We start from the raw sequence: 19397 nt of genomic DNA, 5'->3' as shown, positions 1-19397 counted from the left end.
AATGAGGACAAAATAAGTATTCCACCTAGTAGAGGTGGTATCAGTTCAGATTATGGTCGCTATGATATGGCCAATGCTCAAGCTAAAATAGAAAAACAAATTAAACGGTCTAATCCGAGAGAAAATATACAGTCTGATTATGGCCATTATAATGTAACTAAATCAAGGGAATCTGTTCAGAAAGAGTCAAGTGTTATAGAAACTCTTAAAACTGCTAATGGTATACCTAGTGATCAAAACTCATCACAATCAGATTTATCAACCATTGGTAAAGATGATCTGTCTAGTTTGCTGTCAGATCAGGTTTCAGATAGTACCAAAAGTATTCAATCAGACCCAACTCATGGGCCAAAACTCCATTTAGTTCATGGTCCAAAACCGGCATTCTCTTTTAGTCCTATTGGTTCATGGATGAACCCAAATAAAAAGAAAAGAGCTCATTTCCATTCTAAATCTGCAAAGATACCATCTCCTATACTGTCTCCAAAGTCTAAGAAACGACCAGCTACTAAAGATAGTGGTTCAACTTCATTTAAAAGTGTCCATTTTGACAAGGCTTATTATTACTAGATTGTACGAGAGGGGGTGGTGACACCTTTTTGAATGTGGGGGTTAAAAAAAGTGGGGACATCAGATAATAGTAGTAAAAAAGGTGGGATCTGGGAAAAAGGGGAAGTGAGAAAAATAGTCAAAGCAGATATATTTGGGAAATGATTGCCCTTGTGTTACCCCTCGTGCATAATTTTGGTAAGATTTGTATTGCTCAACATTTATCATTTTGGTTATTTATATTTGGTGCATGGTTTAGAGCTCAAATTCCATTTTGGGTTTCTCCTTTTTAATTTAGAGAAATTTTAGAAATCTTATAATATTATGTAAAGTGGAATGGTTTATTTTTTATTCATTAATCTTTACTTTATTGAATCAGTTTTGTTTTTTTTTATCTAGCTTTCCCTACTCATTTAAGATTTAATACAATAAATTAAAATATGCACTGTCACCAGTTCAATATTTTTGTATTCAAGGTTATAAGTAGAATATTACCACATTTATTCATAATCATTGATTAAGTCTTATTTCCTAAATGTAAAAAAAGTTCTGATATTGATTTAACAGCAATTGTTGGCCATTAATTATACATGGTTTGACAAGAAATAAGTTTGCTCATGTCTTAAACCATTTTGTGCATTATCGTTGTACGTCAGATTTTGACATTTCTTGCCTCTCAAGAGAATCATAGATAAAAGGTTAAAAATGTAAGCATGTTTAATTGTCATGTCTTCTTTTTAGAGCAATTGTTTCATACGTATTATTGCAGTCAATGAATAGAATTGGTCCAACCTTATACATATTTTTCGGTTGACTGGTCAGATGTTTTCTGACATTAAGAAAAAAACTTCAGAAAAAATATGTACAAATGATGAAATCACATTGACTTGAAACATTTTTTTTTAAGCAAATTTTCGAAGAATATATGCCAAATAGGGGTATCAGATTTCAAAGTTATCTGGATATGGCAATCTGCAAGAGGACATATTGCTCTATGGACATAATTTTTTGTTTTTAATAGCTGTTTTATAAAATAAAACCAATTGCAATAAAATATGTATAAGTTTGGATTTGTCCTCTCTAGGAATATATAGAAAATTAATGAATGTCTTCTTTATGTAGTGCTGTGACATTTTTTCCAAGTGTTTATATTTATTTGTTGATATCTGTGTGACAAGACAACAAGCATTTATAATTATGCATTTAATATTTATTGTTTTATCAAAGAAATGTGATATGATATATCTTTAATTTATTGTTATTAATTTTTTAAATAAAATAAAAACGTAATTGTAATAGTTTTTTTTATTATATTTTTCAGAATAATTATAAAATACAAGCTACTCGACTAACACATGAGATAGATGACTTACGGCGCAGATTAGAAAATGCTAAAATGAAATTAACAGCAGAAATGAAGGTATGTCGCCTGACTGATCACACCAACAAACAAAACAAGTAGATGTAAACACTAATTCTTTACACCATTCTGTACTATATTGTACAAATAATATGGTTTATGGGTTTGGTTTTCTTTTTCTCCTTGGAGTAACATTTTCCATTGTTTTACATGAAATTTTGAATTATAATTGTTTTACAAATTATGAAATGGTGATACTTCAGATCCTTGTTTTTGTAAGATTGAAACTGCTAATCCAAAGTGTATTATCTCCATAAAACTGTAGTCTCATTTATACTAACTGTGGATAAAAGTGTTCGAAATATTTTAAGGAAAACATCAAGTCAATCATAAACATAATGATTCCTTCTTCTACATGAAATTAGATTTTTTTCATCATAAAGACAATTATATAGTGATATCATTGCTTTATTATAATCCTGAGAGTTGCTGGGAGGTCTTCTTTGGTAAATAAAAACCTTACCCCCAAGCCACTTAAAGTGTAAACAGGAATGATTTTTGTCTTGTACCACATTATATCTGCCCTTTGAACCTTCATCAAACTTAGTTGTTGAATGATACTTAGAAAGAAAAACATTATTTTTTTTAATTTTTAGTCAGTAGGTCAAAGGTCAAGGTCACAGTTCATATGAATAGATCGAAACTTTTGGAAAGTTTTGTTTTGGGACATTATCTTTGAGAAACAAATCAGATCTTGACCTATGTTTGGTGGATAAGGTGCATTTGAGTGAAGGTCAAGGTTCAAAATTATGTCAGCATTAAATTTTGGGCACATTTTTGTTGCCTTCCTTTTAACGTAAACTGTCAACTAGCTAAAATCTTACTGTATTTGACACCAAAATCTGTTTCATCTATTACAAATCCTTTAAGAGGGCAACTCAGCTTATGCATCCATTGGGCTTCTTTCATTTTTGTCGAGCCTTCGACTTTAGTCGAAAAAGCGAGACTAAGCGATCCTACATTCCGTCGTCGTCGGCGTCGTCGTCGGCGGCGTCCACAAATATTCACTCTGTGGTTAAAGTTTTTGAAATTTTAATAACTTTCTTAAACTATACTGAATTTCTACCAAACTTGGACAGAAGCTTGTTTATGATCATAAGAAAGTATGCAGAAGTAAATTTTGTAAAAATAAAATTCCATTTTTTCCGTATTTTACTTATAAATGGACTTAGTTTTTCTGCGAGGAAACATTACATTCACTCTGTGGTTAAAGTTTTTAAAATTTTAATAACTTTCATAAACTATCCTTGATTTGAACCAAACTTGGACAGAAGCTTGTTTATGACCATAAGATAGTATCAAGAAGAAAATTTTGTAAAAATAAATTTCCACTTTTCCGTATTTTACTTATAAATGGACTTAGTTTTTTTGCCAGAAACAAAACATTCACTCTGTGGTTTAAGTTTTTAAAATTTTTATAATGTTCTTAAACTATCCTGGATTTCTACCAAACTTAGACAAAAGCTTGTTTCTGATCATAAGATATTATTCAGAAGTAAATTTTGTAAAAAAAAATTCACTTTTTCCGTATTTTACTTATAAATGGACTTCTTCTTCCAGTTAACATTACATACAGTCTGCAGTTAATGTTTATAAAACATTTATTAGATTCATAAACTATCCTGGATTTTTTACCAAACTTGGAAGCTTCTTTCAATCAAAAGACAGTATAATAATCGAGAGGAAAATTTTTATTGATGTTTTTCCTCATTTTTGTTGAGTCTGCGATTAACAGCAAAAGTAGGCGAGACACTGGGTTCCGTGGAACCCTTATGAATTTTTTGAGCATGATATTACTGTTGAAAATTCATGCATGCATGAAATGATCAGTTCCTTGCACAATTATATAAACTAACCCTTTGAGATTGTGACCTTCTGGCGTATTCATTAAGCGTTTTGAATTTTGAAGAACTTTCTGAAAATCATAGGCTTTAATCTTTCAAGTCCCTCATTTTAAAACGGGTCCAGTTATCTTTTTTGAATATGTTTGTAGGAAATGCTAGAGCCTTTTAATTTACATTATGTAAATTTTGAACGAAAATACAGTACCAAATACTTTTCATCCACAGGAAACTTCAAATCACTTTCTACTCCCTGGTCAAAATGCTTGGCAAGAAAGTTGAAGGAATTCTCCACAACCAAGACCACAATGGTCTAGAGGTGAATCTACAGCCCCATTCTTTAATGTTACACGTCTACAATCAAAATTTTATGCATGTACACAGTTTATTTCATTGCACAATTTTTTCCACAGAAAAAATATTTTGATAATGTTATTAAGGAACTTTCAGTGTGATGCATGTTCTAATTAAAGCAAATTATGTGTGAATTTAATGCATGTTACTTTCTGCTAAGAAGACACAATTAATTTTCTTGATTTAGTTTTATTTTTCCTTATTTATGTATTTTATGTAAGAGCAAATTTGGCATATGCATATATAATGTGCAAAAACCTATTTGATATTTTAAATTTGTTGATAATATGAAAAATCTTGGCATTTTATGTTGCTCTTGAGAAAAAAAGTTGACGTGTCTAAGAACCCACCAAAATTTATAACACTGAATTAAAATTTCTGTTGTACTGATAAATTTGGGTTAAGTTTATAGGTATTTTCTGCACTATTATGTAATATTTAACATAAGAGAATAATAAAATAAGACTCCCCTAGCTAGCTTTTTGGTTTTATATGTTATCAGGAAACACGGTTTAGGTAAGACATACCTATAGAGGTAATAGTTTTCTACGTAGCTGGTTAAAACAACAATATAAACTTTTGTAGAATAGATTATCTCATAATATAACTAAATACAAATATAAGAATGTAAAAAAGATCAGTCAGGTGTTCATACCATTGGAATGGCAGTAACTAACTAACAAGTGTGGATTGGGAAGCTAACAGGATAATAACAAAGTAGAGGAAGGATGAATTATCACCATTTTATGATAGATTATTGTAAATTATTTCTGATATACTAATACTGGTAGACTTAATGGTTTCCATGACCATTATGGACAAATTTCTCCTAAAAATATGTTTCTTCTTCAAAAAATCCATAAAGAGTATAACTTGGCTTTTGTTTCTGTGGTACTTCTGTAATTTTGGACTCTACTAAAATTATGCCGATCAATCAACCTGTTGTCATTACAATGAATTTCTAATTATATTGAGGTCTCTTTTCACAATTTATTTTTTTACCACTCAAATAGCGAACAATATGCTCCTTATGAAATCTGGGATAATATTAAATCATGTTATGCATACAGGTAGGTGATAGATACAAGCACCTAGAAGCCTCTTGTTATTATGTATTTTTCTTGGGTTGTAAAGTTCCTATATGTGCTTTGCTGGCAGTGGAAAACAATAAGTTCTCACCAAAAAAATAGTTCAGTAGTTTTTTCAGTATCATAAAAAAATTAATTGATATTAAAAATATTTGATGCAAATCTAATATCTAAGGTGGCCACTTTAATTGACAACAAGGCTACAAGAAGCTTATAGTTGATTAACATTACCATTTATGTCTAAATATAAGAAAGAAGATGTGCTATGATTTCCAATGAAACAACTCTTCCCAACAGACCAAATAACACAGAAATTAATAACTACAGGTCACTGTATGTCCTTTAACAATGAGCAAAGCCCATACCCCATTGGCCCCGAAATGAAAATGTAAAACGATTCAAACGAGAACGAGAAAACTAATGGCCTAATTAGTAATTAATCTATATTGTAAAGCATGTATTATCAATCCATAAAAAAAACACATTTTACAACATAATAGTGATTTTCTATAGGTTTGATTGCAGACTTTGCAAAAACCATGAAAAAAAATGTCCAAGAATATGTAAGTTTCCTCAGTCAACTAAAATTGGTAATCATGATAATAAATAAATCAACAGTAAATATAATAAAAATATCTTTCATTTGTCAGAAAAATGCATACACCACCATAGAAAACACTATAATTTTAATTTCTCAAAACAAAGCTTTGAAAGAGTTTTTTATTCTAATGATTTGTGAGTGGCTGGAGTGTCATATTTTCCATTAACATTCAAAATTTGTATAAAGAAAAAAGAAAACCAAACTGGACAACCATGCTTCATGTCTATTTTTTTCCATTACGACTTTAGTTTTAATTTTAACATGGACAAAAAAATACAAATAAAAAGATAGTTGTTATCGACAATCACTGAACAGATAAACATGCCTAAGAAACTGATCATAATATCTTTTGATCAAATGAAGATACCAAGGGGAAGTAATCAAATCATGAGTCACAGAGAAAGATGTTCAACACAGTGGTCATAACAAAATAACAGAAGGATTTATTCATTGGGGAATTTTTATTATTTTTAGCTACGCAACCAAGCTGAGACAGAATTAAGAGCCTTAAGAGCAGAGTTAACCCAGAAGAAGATCCATTTGACTTTATCAAGGAATCAACAAATGGCAATGACCCCTGGTGGTGACAGTAGATATTATAGAACACCAGCATTGTCAAATAAAGCATGATGTTAACATGTGTTGTAATTGTTACAAAATATCTGTGATATCAATGTGGGACGTAGAATACTTAACAGTGTGAATGTTTATTTCAAATGTTTAATTTTATGTTATATATGACAACCAATATACAGAAATTTTGAAAATAAAAGAGTTTTGATTATCAATAGGGTTTTGTGAAAATAAAAAAAATATATAACTTGAATGAATATTAAAAAGTTGGATAGTTAGGTTCTAAATTATATATTACAAATCTTTTTTCCCTATAGTTTTGAAAGTTAAATCATAATTCAAAATATTCATGTTGAAATAATTTTATTCTGATTTTCAATAACTTTTTGCTGTATTAAGCACATTTATGTCAAGATTATCATTTGAAATTTGGTGTATTCTTCACAAACAAAATATTTTCAATTTTTTCCCAAACAACAAAATATCTCATCAAAATTTAAAGATTAGAAATAAATTCTTTAATACTGGAAATCTTTGCTAAGCTTAAGAAGATACATGTATAAGGCAAATTGGATTTTTTTTTTTAAATTTCATAGAAATTAAGTCAGAATAAATAAGATCAAATATATGTTTTTATATGTTTGAAAGCAGATTTTTATAAAATATTGAGAGAAAAAGTTTCAATGCATTAGTATATGGATAAACATATCATAAGTAACACATTTCTTTTATTAATTGTCATGAAACATTGCTTGTCAGAAACACTGAATGCAAAAGTCATTTTCTTTACAAATTAGTATTAGATTTTATAAAAAAAGATATTTATTTATTACTGTATCAAGTATGCTCATTACAATTAGCGGCCAAATCTGTCTGTAGTATTTTATGTTAGTGTTCTGTCTATATTTCCCCCATATTTTGCAATGCTCAGGATATATATGTTTTAGTGCTTGAATGTTCCTTCTTTCCTTTATATTTTTTTCCATATTTGAAAATTACAAACATGTAATTCTTTTGAAAGCAATTGCCTTTTATTGCAAATTTATTAATGAAATTTTGCTCATTTAAATACTGTAAATCTTTAATTTAGAGCAATTCAAATAAAATTTAATTAATTGTAAAAGACAAATAATTGTTTTGTATCTTTTGACCATAGACTCTGTTCATATAACTTAATGCTTCTTCAGATATTGTCATCAATTATCATTAAAAAAAATATCATTCTAAAATGACCCTTAAAAAAGGCAAACATTTCATTGATATTAGAATGTGATTATTTTGCAAGAATGGTGTTTCTTAATTCATATTTATAAATCCAACCATGTCATATCTAATTTAATCAGGAATTACTTTCTTTTGTAATAAATTCAGGATTCATCAGGCTTTCGAAATTAAAAACAAATCTAACCCAGGAGTCTTGTACTTAGTATAACAATATAGTAAAAGCAAACTTGTTCATTATTAGAGGACTACAAAGTTAGTACCATACACAAATATGTATAGTCTTGATAGTTGTGTATTTTAAAGTTTTATTTCTACAATTTGTGCTGGTGTTATTGTTTTGTTTTGTCACATAATCCGTCCATTCTATTTTGTGTACCATTTTTAAGAAGTTTATATATTTTTTCAAATGCCATTTTATATATTTAATCAGTTGTAACTGGTGTAAATTATTGTAAAGGAGATAGTTTGATAAAACTTCTTTCTATAGTAGTCATTTTTGTTTTTTATTCCTCTGCGACAAAAAGTTGGATGATACTGCTCTGACCATATATAAGATACATGGTTTTTTAGTCAGACATGAACAACTTTCAATCAAAATGTACACAAAATACTTATTACTTATAGTATATGAGATGTTGATCAATGAACCAAGAAAATGAGGTCAAGGTCAGATTAATTAAGTTTCACATGGAATATAGTTCTGCAGATCCCAAAATGAATTTGGCATACATGGTACAATTTAACATTAAAAAACAACGGAGGTATTGAATCATTTCTCTATACAACAAATCGACAAATTTTTAAGTAATGTTTAACATAAAATGACTGCATGACAATAAAAAAATATACTTAAACAGAAACTGCAACATTTTAAAGTGTGGGAACAAATGTCAAGTCATTCCTCAATACAATGACTGAGTAGTAAGTAACAAGTAAGGGAATGATAAATGAACCAACAAACAGACATAGTATATCATCCACTTTAAATTGTAAACTTTTTTCTCCTGGGTTCTAAATAAAACTCAAAATTGTCTCAAAGTTTATATTTGATACTATGAGATAAATTATTGGGTTTTTTTCAGTTTTTTTAGTTGCAAATTGGATTTGCTTTGAATTAATCAAAGAATGCTTGCAGTTACCAATTCTTAATGGAAATATTAGTCATTTTCCAATCTGTAATTGACAGTGATCAACGCACTAGAATGTTGTCAGCATGAAATATGAAAACTGCAGCATTGAAACAGTTTCATAGGGGAAATAAGTTTAAAACATTATTACAAAAAATGTTTGAAATTGAATCCTTTATGTATGTAGCAGATCTGTTTTTGTCATTAAATCAATTCATTTATTTTAATTTTTGCTTAAAACATTCTAGTATGTTGTTGATCACCAGTGGCGTAGCTTGCATGTATGCTCAGATGCTTAAGCATCCACATCATTTTGACAAAAAAATATATTTAAAAATAAAAATATATATATATAATTGCATATGTTGTGTCTGAATGTAAGGGTGAGGATATGTGAACATCGTGCAATCATTTCCAAAGCAGTATAAGTGGTCTTTCCTTTAAGATCATTTATAGTTTATGTAAACAAGATGGATAAATTGCAGAAAAGTGCTGTCAACTTTTTCGTAAAAAGTTTACGTCTTAGCGCGTCGTCGGCAACGGCAAGAGTTAAAGAGATATAAAAGCTTCAGGCCAAATGCAATGGTATATCAATTATGATTTATATTTCAAACTGAAAGGGGACATAGTTGGTTAAATTATTTGATCAGGACTTCTTTTCGCAAGGTTCAAAGACATTGCTGATGATATAAATTTCACAAAAATCTGGCAACACATTTCTGTCCCCTGCAACGCGTTAAGACAAGTAATAATAAAATCCCATGTGGAGGCTCAAATTCCGGCGAAGAGGGGTATCACTTCAGAGCCTATATTTCGAAATTCCATATACAAAAAGGCCTTTGTAATGGGTCCATTTTGAGATTTCGTATTTCAATTGGATGTGAAACTTTAACATCACATATTACTGTATCTAATGATGGTAGTTACGAGAAAACAACAAAAAATTCTATTAGAAACTTATATGTTGATGGGTATTTTGAAATTAAACAAAAATCTAGCCATTGTCGGATTGTAGGGGGAGTACACATGTATACAGGAAAAACGTCTGAAAAAAAAGTGCATAAAAGGTCCTAAAAATATTTTCGCCTCGCTCCGCTTGGCGAACAGTTTCGCATCCACATCATTTTAACCCTGGCTACGCCACTGATCACTGTGAAAATCTATTGGAAATACCGACCAACATGTTTATCCTTTTCTCCTTTTTTCAAACACACAATGAAAAACCTGGTCAGTCCAGCTACAAACAGGATGACATGATAGGAAAACAAGAGTGCACACGCTGAAATGTCTCGCCTTCTATACTAATCATTGATATTATGTTGATAGTCCTAAGTATAAAGTTAAGCTTTATAACAACTGTCACATAAACTTAACATTAACCAAGATAACTAAACAAAGACCAATGAACCTTGAAAATGAGGTCAAGGTCAGATGAACCATGCCAGGCAGACATGTACAGCTAACAATGCTTCTATACAACATATAAAGTTGACCTATTACTTATAGTTTAAGAAAATAGACCAAAACACAAAAACTCAACACTGTGCAATGAACCGTGAAAATGAGGTCACGGTCAAATGAAACCTGCGCGACTGACATAAAGATCATAAAATATTTCCATACACCAAATATAGTTGACCTATAGCATAGAGTATTAGATAAAATGACCAAAACTCAAAAACTTAACATTGACCACTGAACCATGAAAATGAGGTCAAGGTCACATGACATCTGCCCGCTAGACATGTACACCTTACAATCATTCCATACAACAAATATAGTAGACCTATTGCATATAGTATGAGAAAAACAGACCAAAACACAAAAATTTAACTATAACCACTGAACCATGAAAATGAGGTCAAGGTCAGATGACACCTGCCAGTTGGACATGTACACCTTACAGTCCTTCCATACACCGAATAGCCCTATTGCTTATAGTATCTGAGATATGGACTTGACCACCAAAACTTAACCTTGTTCACTGATCCATGAAATGAGGTCAAGGTCAAGTGAAAACTGTCTGACAGACATGAGGACCTTGCAAGGTATGCACATATGAAATATAGTTATCCTATTACTTATAATAAGAGAGAATTCAACATTACAAACAATTTGAACTTTTTTTTCAAGTGGTCACTGAACCATGAAAATGAGGTCAAGGACATTGGACATGTGACTGACAGAAACTTCGTAACATGAGGCATCTATATACAAAGTATGAAGCATCCAGGTCTTCCACCTTCTAAAATATAAAGCTTTTAAGAAGTTAGCTAACACCGCCGCTGCCACCGGATCACTATCCCCATGTCGAGCTTTCTGCAACTAGAGTTGCAGGCTCGACAAAAAACCAAAAAAACATGGAAAAATTTAGAAAGCTCGCTAAAACAGGAAGTGGATCGAAAAAATGCTGCTTAAGAAAACAACACTCCTCAAATGTTTCACAAAGTCTTTCAATTGAAATTGACAGTACTTGTTTGACTTGTTTAAAGTCATCAAAGCATTAGAGAGAAAAATAGCAATCTTAACTGATTTAGTGTATATGGGCTACACTAACATTGACGGATCCACGGGGGTTGGAACGGAACTGGGAACCCCACCCTTTTTTTGGGCCGATTAATGCATTCGAATGGGCTCATATAGTTGGAACCCCCCTTTTTAAAATGGCTGTATCCGCCCCTGACTAAATTGAATTAACTATTGTCAAATGCTGAGGCATAATAAAGATTTTGTTTTGATAAAGGACTACACTGTAATTAGCTGACCTTAAAAAAAGTAAACAAATGGTTTGCAGATCAGTGGTGTTTTTCACTGCATTAATTAACTTTTTTGAATTAAAGTAATTTAAATATCTTTCACCTGAGTGTTTTAAAACAATATGGCATGTGCGGCAATTTCTCACCTGATGTACTAATCACAACGGATATTATATTGAAGTCTTTTAGATGATTAATGATTCATGTAATTGGGTAATGGTCATATGAACCCTACAATCTAACCAGTTCACCTTCCAATAAATAAATAGATACAACAATAGTTAACCTGTTGCTTATAGAAACAGAACAAGGTCAAATGATTCCTTCCTTCCAGACATGTACAATAATTTATGAATTATAGCATCAGAACAACACATATCCTGGGAAACTGAACATATGACCACTGTATCATTAGAATGAGGTCAAGTTCAAATGAACCCTGCCAAACAAATATGTATACCTTACAACCATTCCATAAACCAAAAATATAGTATCTGAGCTTAGGACCAAACTAAGAGAACATTGGAAACTAGATATCATTGAGATGGGAGCCATCTCTGTGGGCCACGCTGTGAATAATGTGCATTAAAAAATTGTGTCTTTACCATAGGACATGGGTTTGTCAACTGAAATCAAAGTTTTTGACCTTGACCTTTGACCTAGGAAGTTGTAAATAAATTATGACACACCCTTTGGTGTTGGTTTATAAACATGTCAAGTATAAACTTTGAAATGATAACGGTTCTCAAGATATAGAGCGGACACGATCTTTACCATAGGACACGGGGTTGTCAACTGAAACCAAAGTTTTTTACCTTGACCTTTGACCTAGAAAGTTGCACATAAATTATGACACACCCTTTGGTGTTGGTTTATATACATGTCAAGTATAAACTTTGAAATGATAACGGTTCTCAAGATGTAGAGCGGACACGATCTTTACCATAGGACATGGGGTTGTCAACTGAAACCAAAGTTTTTGACCTTGAACTTTGCCCTAGGCAGTCGTTCATAAATTATGACACACCCTCTGGTGTTGGTTCATATACATGTCAAGTATAAACTTTGAAAGCATAACGGTTCTCAAGATATAGAGCGGACACGATCTTCACCACAGGACACAGGGTTGTCAACTGAAACCAAAGTTTTTTTACCTTGACCTTTGACCTAGGAAGTTGTACATACATCATGACACGCCCTCTGGTGGTGGTTAATAAACATGTAAAGTATAAAGTATGAAATCATAATGGTTTTCTAGATATGGAGCGGACACAAAGTTATTACAAAGTGTTACGGACGGACGGACGGACAGACTGATCACTATAGGGTGACTCGCCTTTGGCGGGGCCCTAATTAGGTCAAGCACAGATGATACCTAGCAGACAGACGTGTACACCTAACAATCATTCCATTCACAATAAAATGACATAGTATAGGTTTCTTACACAAAATAAATGTCAAGATCTTACAAATCTATTGTGCAATCCTGTGCAGTTAAAGATTTCTTCTTGAAACTTTAAAAATTAAAAATTTGAAAAATTTTGTCTCCCATAAAAAAAAATAGGACCCCCCCCCCCCAACTTTTTGAATCCCCCCTTAGAGCAATTACCCCCACACTCAATCCCAGCTTTTCCTTTGTAGTATGAAACCTTGAAGTACAATTTCAGAGAGATCCATTCACTTAAACACAAGTTATTGTCTGAAAACTTAAAAATGCTTGTTTTTGGCCCCTAATTCCTGCATGAATTGAGCAATTACCCCCAAACTCAATCCCAGCCTTCCTTTTGTGATATTGAACCTTGTGGTACAATGTCAGAGAGATCCATACACTAACACACCATGTATTGTCCAGAAACTACAAAAATGCTTGTTTTTGGCCCCTTTTTAGTCCTTAATTCTTGTTGGAACCATAACCCCCAAAATGAATCCAAACCTTCCATTTGTGGTATTAAATATTGTGGTACAATTTCAAAGCAACTGAAATACTCATACACAAGTTAAAACCCTGAAAGTAGAACAAGAGTGCACACACTGAAATGTCTCGCCTTCTTTACTAATCATTGATATTATGTTGATAGTCCTAAGTATAAAGCGTTATTACAACTGTCACATAAACTTAACATTAAACAAGATAGTTAAACAAAGACCAATGAACCATGAAAATGAGGTCAAGGTCAGATGAACCATGCCAGGCAGACATGTACAGCTAACAATCCTTCCATACAACTTATATAGTTCACCTGATTACTTATAGTTTAAGAAAAATAGACCAAAACACAAAAACTTACCACTGTCCAATGAATCGTGCAATTGAGGTCATGGTCAAATAAAACCTGCGGGACTGACATATAGATCATAATATATTTCAATACACCAAATATAGTTGACCTTTGGCATATAATATGAGAAAAACAGACCAAAACACTAAAACTTAACTATAACCACTGAACCATGAAAATGAGGTCAAGGTCAGATGACACCTGCCAGTTGGACATGTACACCTTCGAGTCCTTCCATACACCAAATATACTAGCCCTATTGCTTATAGTATCTGAGATATGGACTTGACAACCAAAACTTAACCTTGTTAACTGATCCATGAAATGAGGTTGAGGTCAAGTGAAAACTTGCAAGGTACGCACCTACCAAATATAGTTATCCTATTACTTATAGTAAGAGAGAATTCAACATTACAAAAATTTTGAACTTTTTTTTCAAGTGGTCACTGAATCATGAAAATGAGGTCAAGGACAATGGACATGTGACTGACGGAAACTTTGTTACATGAGGCATCTATATACAAAGTATGAAGCATCCAGGTCTTTCACCTTCGAAAATATAAACCTTTTAAGAAGTTAGCTAACGCCGCCGCTGGATTACTATCCCTATGTCGAGCTTTCTGCAACAAAAGTTGCAGGCTCGACAATAAAACCTGCACAACTGAAATATAGATCATAAAATATTTCCATACACCAAATATAGTTGACCTATGACATATAGTATTAGATAAAAAGACCAAAACTCAAAAACTTAACTTTGACCACTGAACCATGAAAATGAGGTCAAGGTCAGATGACATCTGCCTGCTAGACATGTACACCTTACAATCATTCCATACAACAAATATAGTAAACCTATTGCATAAAGTATGAGAAAAACAGACCAAAACACAAAAACTTAACTATAACCACTGAACCATGAAAATGAGGTCAAGGTCAGATGACATCTGCCCGCTAGACATGTACACCTTACAATCATTCCATACAACAAATATAGTAAACCTATTGCATAAAGTATGAGAAAAACAGACCAAAACACAAAAACTTAACTATAACCACTGAACCATGAAAATGAGGTCAAGGTCAGATGACACCTGCCAGTTGGACATGTACACCTTACAGTCCTTCCATACACCGAATATACTAGACCTATTGCTTACAGTATCTGAGATATGGACTTGACCACCAAAACTTAACCTTGTTAACTGATCCATGAAATGAGGTCGAGGTCAAGTGAAAACTGTCTGACGAGCATGAGGACCTTGCAAGGTATGCACATACTAAATATAGTTATCCTATTACTTACAGTAAGAGAGAATTTAACATTACAAAAAATCTGAACTTTTTTTTCAAGTGGTCACTGAACCATGAAAATGAGGTCAAGGACAATGGACATGTGACTGACGGAAACTTTGTAACATGAGGCATCTATATACAAAATATGAAGCATCCAGGTCTTCCACCTTCTAAAATATATAGCTTTTAAGAAGTGAGCTAACCCCGCCACCGCCGCCGCCGCCGGATCACTATCCCTATGTCGCTCTTTCTGCAACAAAAGTTGCAGGCTCGACAAAAATGCTTGTTTTGGGCCCCTAATTCCTAAACAGTTCGGACAATCATCAGCAAAATCAATCACAACCTTCTTTTTTATAGATTAAAGTTATTGTCCGGAAACCAAATGTGTCTTCGAACAACAATGCAGACGACGACTTCATACCATTATGCAATCCTAAAACATTTGTTGCCTTCACATAATAATAATTGACCTATAGTTTATAGTACAATGTAGTATCTGAGAAAGAAAAAAAAACTTAATATTTCACCAAGGAATCATGACAAGGAAATTAGTTAAAAGAAACCTCCTTGTCTGACACCTTACAATCATCCTTACACCATACATAGTTGACCTTCAGAGTATAGTATCTAAGTAATTGACCTAATCACGTAACATGAACATTGATCACTAATCCAAGTAATGGTGTCAAGGTCATGTATTTCTCATACATACTAGTGGCAAATTCATATGACAAATAAATATTCTTTTTTTTTTACTAATCACTGAACTATGTAACTAAGGGAGCTACCATTTGATTTTTATGGGGGGGGGGGGGCTAGGATGAAAAATTTTGTCCTGCATTTTTTTTTACTGTAATCTCTGTCCTGCCTTTTTATTTTTCACTGTAATCGGTCCTGCTTTTTTTTTTAGTTTATCCTGACTTTTTTTACCTAAATTGTCGTCCTGACTTTTTATTTTTGCAAGTGTCACATCCTGCCTTTTTTTTTACTCAAAACTCCTGTCCTGCCTATTTTTTTCAAATTTCATCCTAGCCCCCCCCCCCCCCCCTAAAAATCAAATGGTAGCTCCCTATAAAGATCAAGGGCAAGGGCCATATGACAAACAGAAACTGTAACATGAGGCATCTGTATGCAAGACATCAAACTCCTAAGTCTTATATCTTCTGAAATAAACCGCCAGATTGTAATTGCTAGATGCAAATTGCAACTTTCTTTGCAGGCAAGACAACAATCACCTATGTGATTTCTATTTTCTAATATCTCAAGGCTTTCTAATATGTTAGAGCCATAGGACGATGGGTTTTTCTGATTTTTCTAATCTCATATGAAGTCAACAATGGGATAATAGCTTTCAACTTAATATATGTTACTAAAGATACATCATATAGAACTATGAAGACAGACATGACCAATCTCTATCAGACCTCCTCTTGCCTCAGACCAAACTTTCACTTGCACCATACTTAAAAAGGGTAATTCTTATTTTCTAGAACTGAGTATATGCCACTGCTGGTGGGCTGTTTGTTTTTCTAGAACTGAGTATATGCCACTGCTGGCGGGCTATTTGTTCATATGGTAATATCAACACAGTACTTTGGAACTGACATGATTATAACATACTTTTGTAAAATATAAAATGATTAAGAAAGTGACTCCCTCTGGCACAGTCGACCTTATATAATTGGGGCTATTCTTTTTATGTCCCTTTTGGTCATATACATGATATAGCACCTAACACATTAAGGTATTTATACATCATTGTCTTTCTGGGTTGTGAGTGATTCAAGTGAAGGTAAATCCAGAAAAGTAAATTTATAATGTGTTATTTTCATTTTTATGCCCCACCTACGATAGTAGAGGGGCATTATGTTTTCTGGTCTGTGCGTCCGTTCGTTCGTTCGTCCGTTCGTTCGTCCGTCCGTTCGTTCGTCCGTCTGTACCGCTTCAGGTTAAAGTTTTTGGTCAAGGTAGTTTTTGATGAAGTTGAAGTCCAATCGACTTCAAACTTGGTACACATGTTCCCTATGATATGATCTTTCTAATTTTAATGCCAAATTAGAGATTTTACCCCAATTTCACGGTCCACTGAACATAGAAAATGATAGTGCGAGTGGGGCATTCGTGTACTGAGGACACATTCTTGTTGTAGACCTAGTTTGAACAATTTTAAAGTAAAACACAGAAATTTGTTCAGGTTTGTTCAATTTAAACATATATGGTACCATAGAGAGGCGCTCTGAAAATAGGGTTACCAATTATAAGAGGTAATTTCTAATTTCACTTTATACATTTTCACTCTTAAAAAAAGGATATGAAACCCCTCATATTTGTGATTATAGGTGTTTTATTTTTAGGTTCCATGACTGATCTTGGGGAAATCTCCTCTGTGTTTAATGGCTTTGTGCATAATTTAAAACTTTAAAGTAATCTCACACTTTATTTACAACATAGCTACCATAGTTTCTTAAACGAATGATGAACAACTGTGACACAATGTTAAATTGCTTAAATATGATTGTAGGTACAAATGCATGGATGATAAAAATCTGACACGAAAAAATATATAGAACATGATTACAAATTTACAATCTAAAATCTTTAATAGGTGAATCTTTTTTTGAATGTACAAATGTATATTTTTCCAAAGAAAAATCCTTTGTCAATATGACATTTTACAGGTATAAATATAAGTTCAACAATTAGACGCCATCGAAAATTATTAACGTTTTCGCAAGAGTAAAAATCTATTGTTAGTTATGGGTATTGAAAATGTCTTTTTTAAAAATCTTCAGTTTGTGATTGTACCATGCAGGGTTTAATAGCCTTCAAATGTATGTAACTGAGAGTTTTATCAAGAAATTTGATTTATTTTGTTTTGTTGTTGAACTATGCTGTCTAATATTGATAAAGATTACAGGATTTTATTTTTGAAAAAAAATAATTATTCTCTACAATTGTGGAAAAAAAAAAAATTTTGTATTATGGATGACCTGAAATAAAACCATCCTTCAAAGATGAATGAAAATGAACCTGTTCAACAGATTTGTCTCAGATCTAATGTTATAATACAGTATGTGTGTGATTTAACTATATCTGATTATTGTTTAAATTATTTTTCTCCAAATCATTTCTTGAATAAGGCCACACCAATTTAATTTCTTGTTCTACGGATTTTTGGACTCAAAAATTTGGGGCGAGCGAGCGATTTGAAAATTTTAATAAAAAAATATTTAATTTGCAAATTTTTGAGGCGAAGCTTGAAAAGTTAAGGCGAGCGACTATATTTTTTTTTTGTAAACATAAAATAGTAGGTTTTGACAATAATTAAACTTGATTTATAACTTGAACTTGTACTTTGACATTTCTTTAATTTCTGAAGTATTTTTTCCCTATACACCAAGAAATAATTAAATCTGGTCTATGTATGTGTGACTGACAATGAGACAATTCTCCATCCAAGTCATAATCAGTTTGGGGGCGGGCAACCCCTTAATGTTATAAATATCCCTTTTACATGTTTTATGAGGGATCAATATAAGTTATACTATATTTGTTTGTACAAAAGGGCTCATATTTTCTCAAAGAACTATATATCTATCTAGTATTAAATGGTCAAAGCATGTCCAAGAAATTTGTAATATTCCTGGACTAAATAACCATGTTAAATTAACACATTTACTTTAACAGTTTAATATTATTCAAAATAAGTGGACCCCTCTTTTAGAAAAAGTTTAAAATATGATGTAACTCTCCTCTTTTTGAGTACAAAATTCTAAGTTTTCAAAGGTTTTGTATAGAAGAACTATACAAATCCTTGGTATTTCTATTTTCTTTTCTACATCAGTAAAATGACCCCTTGTCTGAGGGAGGGTTGTTCTCAACCTGACAATAACAAACACAGGTCAAAGTACGGCCTTTTACACAGGGCTTTGATACAGACCAAACAGCAAGCTATAAAGGATCCCAAAATTATTAGCGTACACAATTCGAACAGGCAAACCAACGATCTAATTTATATATCCAAACGGGAAAAATTATACCAATGAACATCAACAAACGGTAACTGCTGAACGACAGGCCCCTGAATCAATCAGGACAGGTGCATAAACATGCAGTGGCTATAGATAGTTTTGTTTTGCCAGCATAATATAATTGCAGTTGAAGGCAAATCCTTCAGAAGTTCTTTGTACTTTATTCTGACAACGAGCATTTTTTAATAGGGAACATAAGTAAGGGGGAAAGAAACCAATGTTGATATCTTTTTATAATATTTACAAAAAAAAAACGGT

At 32.2% G+C, this 19397-nt stretch overlaps 1 protein-coding gene across 10 annotated transcripts in view; it reads left to right on the top strand.

Moving 5' to 3' along the window:
- LOC143073246 (uncharacterized) overlaps window positions 1–8139 on the top strand; it is a 59313-nt gene extending 51174 nt beyond the window's left edge. For 9 of the 10 annotated variants that reach the window (XM_076248699.1, XM_076248657.1, XM_076248707.1 and 6 more), the window contains 2 exons: window positions 1871–1969; window positions 6328–8139. In XM_076248699.1, coding sequence (XP_076104814.1) covers window positions 1871–1969; window positions 6328–6483 — 255 coding nt within the window. In that variant the 3' untranslated portion in view covers window positions 6484–8139. Of the gene's footprint in view, window positions 1–1870; window positions 1970–4038; window positions 4130–6327 lie in introns of all 10 variants that reach the window. The other variant, XM_076248679.1, reaches the window with a different exon arrangement.
- Window positions 8140–19397: the final 11258 nt, after the last annotated feature.

Source organism: Mytilus galloprovincialis, chromosome 1 (assembly GCF_965363235.1).
Source record: "Mytilus galloprovincialis chromosome 1, xbMytGall1.hap1.1, whole genome shotgun sequence".
Taxonomy (NCBI): Eukaryota; Metazoa; Mollusca; class Bivalvia; order Mytilida; family Mytilidae; genus Mytilus; species Mytilus galloprovincialis.
This window is presented reverse-complemented; position numbering and strand designations above follow the sequence as displayed.